The 8,297-nt window shown below is 29.8% G+C and overlaps 1 protein-coding gene across 1 annotated transcript; it reads left to right on the top strand.

Annotated features, from left to right (window-relative positions):
• The first annotated feature begins 5,473 nt into the window (after positions 1-5,473).
• LOC113850595 (probable glucan endo-1,3-beta-glucosidase A6) lies at positions 5,474-7,865 on the top strand. The gene is made up of 3 exons (XM_027481180.1): positions 5,474-5,872; positions 5,967-7,265; positions 7,421-7,865. Exons 1-3 carry the CDS (start codon positions 5,818-5,820, stop codon positions 7,456-7,458), a joined length of 1,392 nt encoding a protein of 463 aa, XP_027336981.1. The 5' UTR covers positions 5,474-5,817; the 3' UTR covers positions 7,459-7,865.
• Positions 7,866-8,297: the final 432 nt, after the last annotated feature.

Below are 8,297 nucleotides of genomic sequence, written 5' to 3'. Positions count from 1 at the left end.
TTTGTCCAGACAATTTCTTGTATTTCTTGAGAAAAAAAAGAAATTTTGGGAATAGGCATAAAAAACAATTTGGATATAAGATTTCTTTTACTGAAATTGATGGTTTGTAGAGAGGATATTTTTTGTGAAGGTTTGATAATCACATTTTATAATTTTCGTAGTTCTTTTTCAAGCTCTTTATTTCTCTTTTTCTAACTTTTTCATCCGTTTGGATACAGTTTGGTTCTATGGAATAATTAAATCCCACAAAAAATTTTGCACTTTGACATGCATCTTGAAGATCATCAAATGAGAATATTTCTCCTTTAAATTAATACGTAAAATATTAATTGTTCCTAATCTTTTAACTATTCTAGCATAACTTTCATTTATTACTAGAAAGTAGTTAAAAGATTCTATATTTATATCTTGTTTGTTTGTTTCAGAAAAATAATATGCTAAAGCATTTATACAATTGAGCTTTTGTGAACTATTGTAGGCTTTCCATAACTTATTAAGTAAAATAAACTAAATTTTTGTTAAATTTTTTGTATCTTTTGGTGGTCTAAAACTTTTGTTTGTATCTAAAGGTAATACAGGGATTTTGACCCTGCCAAATTCTTTATGCTCTATTTTGCAAAACAATAAATAGTTAGTATTGTGATATAGAGATCTCTTGTAACTTATCTATTTATTCAATTTTTAGTGCATTTAAAAATTTAAATTCTATTGTTTTCCCTTTTATTGCATGACTAATAATTCCTTTATTACAAATATTACATGGATATAATAATGTTAGAAATGGTGTTTCTAATATTATTTGATTTGTCATTTTTTTACTAGTATAAAAGATGTAGTAAAATATATATTATTTTTACAAATTTTTACATATGATAACTTGTATTGTATATTCATTTTTGAGCCATTAGCCGAAGCTAATTTTTCTATTGTCTTTGTATAATATTTTGTTAGTATTATCCCTTCTTGTATACAATTTATGTCGGCTCCTAAATCTATTAGTGTTATCATGTTAAATTTTTCATTTTCTATTATTAAATTGATTTCACAATACCATCTATGTACTGTCATTAATGTTAATAATTTTATTTTAAAGATTTCTGTATTTTTTGTCTCTTATTCTTTAGAGGTCTTGTTATTTTGTTCTTTTAATAAAGACTTTTCTTCTAATTCAAGTATTTTAAATTCTAATATTGTTTAGTTTTGTTTTAATTCATATATTTCTGTCTTTAGTAATTTTATTTCCTTCTGTAAATCTTTTATGGTAGTTATTGGTTGTTTAAATTTTTCAAATACGTCTTTCATTCTTATTAGTTTAATTTCTATAGGTCTTTCTTCTTCTTTGGTAACCAATTCATTTAATTTTTTGATAAAATCATTTCTTAATAGGCCATCTTCTAATTCTTCTATTAATTTTATTAGATTATTAGTTTGGTCTCTTGTTAAGGTATTAATTTGGGGAATTAAGCAATCTTAGCAATTACATATTCCTAGTCCTAAATAATAATTTTCACTTTTTGATTTATCTGTTGTATTATCTAATTGATAAATTTTATTTTCTATTGTATTTTCTTTATTAGAGATTCATTATCTGATTCTTTTGGTTTGGGACTGATTAATAATATTTTTAATACTTGTTTTAATTTTGGATTTTCTAAAGAATTATTTTTTTGTTCTACTTTATAGTTTTCAGCACGATGTTCATATTTTTCACACTTCCAATAATTTCCTCGAAATTTATTTTTACATTTATTTTCTTGAATTCTATTTTGATTATTGGAGGGAGCCTTATATATTCTCTTTTTATTTTGAACTTTATTTTGTTTCTTTATTTGTTTTTTATACTGTTTACTAGTGACTTGTATAGACTCAATTCCATATTGTTCACAAAAAGTTTCTAATTCTCTTTTATCAGTTAATTCTGTAGTTTGGCATCATTACAAACTTTTAATCCTATCTACTATTATATTATGTATTTGTCCAAAGGTTAATGTTTCTAATTTATTCTTCCATCTGATCTGACTTCTAAATTTTCTAATACTTTTTTACTAAATAGAGTTGGTAAGGCAGCAATAAACCTTTCTTTCCAATAAGGGGCCGCTGCATTTTCTCTAATCATAACTTTTAAAAAAAATATATTTGATCCAACATAGTTGGATATCTTAAATTTGCTAATTATATTCCTGCTCTTTCTTTAAATAATGTTGGATCTCCTATAAAATTTTGTATAATACTAAAAACTAATGTTATTACTACATCTAACTCTTGATCTTCTTGTTTTACATGAGATAAGATAAATTCTTTATCAACAAGGCTAACATGATTATCCCACCATCCTTTCAATTGTCTTGTAAAATCTTGTATTAAGGCGTCTACCGTAGCTCTATTTGATAATTTTTTTTTCTTATAAGCAGTTGCTGCCATAATCATTTGTTGTGTTAAATCTATAATAGCTTGTTCACTTAAACCATCTAAGTTTCATTCTACTATATCATTTCCTCCACAAGAACTTTGTACAAAATTAGATCTTTGTTCTAATAAAACATCTAGTAGTGTTGGTCTATTATAATATGGTTTAATTTTTGGATAATTATTACTAAAATTTATTTTATTTACTTTCGAAACATATTCTTCTATTGTATTTATCAATGGTTTTTCTATACTCAATTTTAATATTTTTTGTTTTAATTCTTCTATGTCTAATTCTAAACCTCTTTTTTGTTTGAATTCTTTCATAGTTTCTGGTGAAAAAGTTGTTATTTTATACATTGGTTTTTTTAGATAACTAAGAAATTTATTATTAAATTTTAGTTTTAAACTACTACTTCCTTCTTCTTTTTGTTATATTTTAGTTAAATGCTTAGTCATAACTTCTAATACTGTATTAGAGTAATTTAATTGTTGATGTAATTTGTCAATATCTGTTTTATCTATATTTTTATCATTTAAATTTATCTTTTTATATGGACTTGCTTCTATTTCTTCGTTTTCTATTCTTAATTTAATTTATTCCACTAGGGGATATTCTGATTCTAATATCTTTCTAATGTTGTTTTTCATGTTTTAGAGATCTTATTTATTTGTTTTGTATGGAAATATTCTATGTTATTTTTTAAACAATATTGTTCTAACCATGGAAAAAAATGAGTATTTATTTCTATTTCTTCTAGATAATTATAGAATTTTGTTCTAATTTCTATTCTTTCTTGTTCTAAAAATTTATTGAAAAACCATTTTTTTAAGTTTTTATTATATTCTGCATCTATCTCAGTTTTTATCCATAGTTTATCTATTATGAAAGATTCAACTTTAGTTATTGTATTTAGTATTTGAGATGTTGTTGGACTGTAATTATCTTCACTATTATTTTATACAGATTTATAAATATTCCTGGTTTTGATATGTTGTTTAATCCTTTTAATTCTATTCTTGAATTATCTACAGAGTATCTTGGAGGCTCTCTTAAAATACGGGATTTTGTTATTCTGACGGATGAGGGCCTATTCATTCTTAATCTTATTTTATCGTCAAATTCTATTATGTCTCTTATTTCTGTATTGATAACTTTTTCATGTTCTTTAATGTTTTCTAATTCCCATTTTTCAGGAATTGTTAATTCATCATGCCTTAACTATTTAGGTGTTTGTACTAGGCTTCTTTGTAAATTAGCTTGTATAACTATTATTTCACTAGTTAGAATCTTGTACAGGGCTCTATAATTATAATCTACTTTTGTAACTTTATAATAGACCCTATACATTAAATAAAAAGGATCATATGAATTATCTACTATATTGTCTAGTATTTTAATAAATATTTTTATTGTTTTTGCTATTTTTTCATTATTAAGACTCGTAGTAAAGTTAGGATAACAGTTAAAAAAGGATGGTCCATCATGTAAATTTGTTTCTAATGCTGCTTTTATCAAATCTTGTACTTTATTAAATTTCATGTCTCTTAATAATACTAGAATAGAAAAGTCTATTCTTAATCTAAAGTTTAGTTTTAATGCTAGTTGGATTAACTCTAAATGAATAAAGTTAAAGTTATTTTTATTATTTTTCTAATAAGTTACTTTCTAATAATTGTATGTCTTTTTTACTCTGAATTCCTGGATATAAATACTCTATCTTGTGAATTTGTTCGTTGCTATTAAAATTCCAAAAAGTTCTTTTACTATATACTTCTTTTTCTTTTATTATTAGTATTAACCAATAATGTAAAAACTGTTCTATTTCTTTTGTAGTAATCTGCTATGGGACTGATTTAAAATTTGAATTAAAGTTTGAGATTCTTTATTTATTTATTTCTCTTTTTACTATTTGGTTATATTTTCCTAGGTTTAATTTATTCATTGTTCTTAATAAATTAGTCATTTTTAAGACTTTTGTGACCTTACTGCGACGAGACCACCATAACTGATCAATAATTTTACTGCCACTCCCTTGGATTTATTACTGGAACTACTACACAATACGATTGATCAATGTCTAAATAGCTCTCGCTGCTACACTTGAACACTCCTTTCTTAAACAGTTTTATAAGAATTCTAAAAAAATTATTCTAAAAAATTTATAACCTTTTAGCAATAAGAGAGATAAAATAAAAACTAAACTTATCCTGTGCGACCTTTATTTTATAATTGAATTTTGTAAATAAGAGATATCATTGATGTTTTTTTTAAAAACTATATTTTAATAATTTTGATAAAAATATATAAAAAACCCTAATATACTATTGTACGTTTTAGCGATAATAGATACAAGAAAAATAATTATGAATATTAACACATAATTTTGTTCAATATCTCCTTTTCAGGATAGCGGTGTCGGTGTATGGCTGTCGTCGACCATAAAGGCTAATAATAAAGCATTCTCTGTCTGATGCGCATCAATAGCTTTTCACTTACTATTTTTCTATCACAAAGGCCCTCGGAAACTATGCATATTACCCATCCTACGTAGACATTAGACAGCACATGATCCTCTTTTTTCACACCAAACGGCTATTTTCCTCTTCCTCATATATACGTACGGTGCTGCCTTTTTCAGACTCACTATCGCATCCACTTTTCCCCACCTTCATCGAAACTTACCACACATTCTCAGTAGATCAACGATTAAAACTAAAGTCTAAATAAATATGTTAATCTTAATAATCAGAACTCAATTTAAATAATTAATAATACTAATTTTTATTAAAAAGATATATATATATATATATATATAAATTAATAAATTTTTTTTTTTAAAATTATTATTTTTAATTCGAATATATAAAATACAATTATTCTCACTATCCAAAGCTTAACGAGAAAGTGGTCCCCACTTTTTTGTTTTCAAGATTCTCTCCTATTATCACTCTATTAGTTGTTTAATCTATTTTTACTATTAAATAATTAAATAGCGATGACTTTTGCAAAGAACAGTATCGAGTAAGAAAAAGATAAATATTCCCCCAATTGCGAATAGTCGTTGCAATACTTCAACTCATTAATGATAGCTTCCTCACTTTCTTAAACCCAACAAAGGCTCGTCTTCCCATCCCACACCCTACCCATTTGAACGATTACCCTCTGTGCTACACACCTTCTATTTTATCTTCCCCTGAAAAAATCCTTGGCTTTTTCCCTCATCAACATTGTTTGTTTCTAGCTATATTTGCAGCTTGATCTTAAATTACACACGCCGTGCCACCTGTAGAGAAACACAATAGCAAAATAGACCAAATGGCCTAAGATCAAGCCTCCATTCAATTTACCCAGAAAAAAATTTCCCTTTTACCCTCAACAAAGGACCCAAGAAACATAGCCAACACAAAATGGCTATGCTTCTTATTCCATTGTTAGTTTTTTCTCTGGCATTCAGCACATCGAGTAAGCTCCTTTTGGCTTGCACATAAAAATACTGGTTTTGATTATTGATAAATGATAGCTTACACTATTCCCATTTTGGCATTTTCCTAAACAGACGCAGGTTTCTCATCCCAACCAGGAATCTGCTACGGCCAACTCGGCGACAACCTTCCACCGCCAAAAGAATCAGTGGAACTCATAAAGTCCCTCAAAGCAAAGCGCGTGAAGATCTACGACGCAAACCCAGAGATCCTGCACGCACTGAGGAACTCTTCACTCCAAGTCTCAATCATGGTTCCGAACGAACTCATCGCCAACATCTCCTCGAACCAAACACTCTCGGACCAATGGATCCTCACCAACGTAGTACCGTTCTACCCTCACACCCTCATCCGTTACCTCCTAGTAGGCAACGAAATAATCTCCTCCACTACCAACCAAACCTGGCCCCACCTCGTACCCGCCATGCGCCGCATCAAACACTCCCTCAAAGCCTTCGGAATCCGCAAGGTTAAAGTCGGCACCTCCTCCGCAATGGACGTTTTAGAAACCTCTTTCCCTCCCTCCAACGCTGCGTTTCGTAAAGACATAGCGGTTCGGGTCATGAAACCCATGTTAAAGTTTTTAAACCGAACGAAGTCTTCTTTTTTCTTAGACGTTTACCCCTTCTTCGCTTGGTCTTCTGATCCGGTTAATATCAACTTGGATTACGCATTATTTGAGTCCAGGAACATTACCGTTACGGATCCGGGTACGGGTTTGGTTTATACGAACCTTTTTGACCAGATGGTGGATGCGGTTTATTTTGCCATCAAGAGGCTCGGGTTTTCGGGTATTCGGATCTTCATTGCAGAAACGGGTTGGCCCAATGGAGGTGATATTGACCAAATTGGAGCCAATATTTACAACGCTGCCACTTATAATCGTAATTTTGTCAAGAAGGTTATGAGAAAACCCGCGGTGGGGACTCCGGCTCGACCGGGTGCAGTTCTACCGTCGTTTTTGTTCGCTTTGTTTAATGAGAACCAGAAACCGGGTCCGGGTACGGAGCGGCATTTCGGGTTGTTGTACCCGAACGGATCGAGGGTTTATGATATTGATTTGTCTGGGAAGACGCCGGAGTCGGAGTTTCGACCGTTGCCGCCGCCGGAGAATGACACGCCGTTCAAGGGGAAGATATGGTGCGTGGCCGCGCGTCGGGATAACGCGACGGCGTTAGCTGCGGCGTTGTCGTATGCTTGTTCGCAGGGGAATGGCACGTGTGATCCGATTCAACCCGGGAAAGCATGTTTTAAACCCGATTCGCTTTTCTGGCATGCGAGCTATGCATTTAGTTCTTACTGGGCGCAGTTTAGGAAGACGGGGGGAACTTGTTACTTCAATGGGCTTGCAACTCAAACTGCAAAGGATCCAAGTAAGTATTTTTTTTTAATAATTTAGTTTATTATCTAAAAATAATAAGCTTTTTTTTTTTAATATTTATATAATTTTATGTTTTTAATGTAATTAATATTTTCTTTTAAATTTACTGCTTACTTAACATTTTCCTTTTCACTTATATTGTTGTAGGTTATGGATCTTGCAAGTTCCCAAGTGTGACACTTTGAAGGAGGAATCAAATCAAGCTAATGAAGTTGTGGTTACTCAATCGTATAATGATTCTTTCATTTGACTATTTGGACATTAGGAATTTTGAATTTTGTGGGGTTTCCTTTTTTTACTGTAGTCTAATGTTGCTTTCATTTCATGAATGTATGTTCCTCCTATAGCCTAGCACCCGAACCCACTAAGGAGGAACTTACATTGATGAATGATTTAGAATTTAATGCTCCCACGACTGCATCGCCATTATTTGACATCATGCTACTATAATAAGTGATCAAGTGCAATCATTTTATTCACTATTTACCCAACATGCTTTTATTTTTCCATTGCCAAGTACGATAACCATTTTATGTAATAGTTCTTGCACGATCAAATTTTATGCAAACTATGTAATGTCACTATTCTTTTTTGCCAATTTCGTAGTCCTCTTTATGTACTTTTGAAATGGCTCAATCTTGTCATATGTTTAAGTTGTTTCTTTAAAAGTTTTCCATAAAAGTGAGATGTTTTAGAAATTTGTGTATATTGTACTGTAGTCTTGTCGTTTGGAGGAAAAAAAAAAAGATCTGTTAGAGTGATTTTTATTCCTATCCCTCAAGATGTATTTTTTAAAATGGATAGAGGTTTGATTTTTAGCATATAAAAAATGTATATATTATGAGAATTTAATTTACTTAGGTTTTTATTCTTAAAAAAATAATATATACACATAATGAACATGAGGGTTCAAGCAAAGTTGCATGATATTCATTCCTATTTTCTCAAATTTTCATGGTATTTTTAAATTTTATTTAGGCAATTTTTATTTTTTCAACGACATTTGTTAAACATCTTTTAAGTG

The sequence above is a fragment of the Abrus precatorius genome, unplaced genomic scaffold (assembly GCF_003935025.1).
Source record: "Abrus precatorius isolate BTA unplaced genomic scaffold, Abrus_2018 Scaffold9, whole genome shotgun sequence".
In the NCBI taxonomy this organism is placed as follows: domain Eukaryota; kingdom Viridiplantae; phylum Streptophyta; class Magnoliopsida; order Fabales; family Fabaceae; genus Abrus; species Abrus precatorius.
Note: the sequence above shows the minus strand (reverse complement) of the source record. Positions and strands in the feature narration are given on the sequence as shown.

Coding starts and splice junctions, on each gene's coding strand:
- LOC113850595 (XM_027481180.1), top strand. CDS start 5,818: ATGGCTATGCTTCTTATTCCATTGTTAGTTTTTTCTCTGGCATTCAGC. Junction 5,873..5,966: donor TCTGGCATTCAGCACATCGA/GTAAGCTCCTTT, acceptor TTTCCTAAACAG/ACGCAGGTTTCTCATCCCAA. Junction 7,266..7,420: donor TCAAACTGCAAAGGATCCAA/GTAAGTATTTTT, acceptor ATATTGTTGTAG/GTTATGGATCTTGCAAGTTC.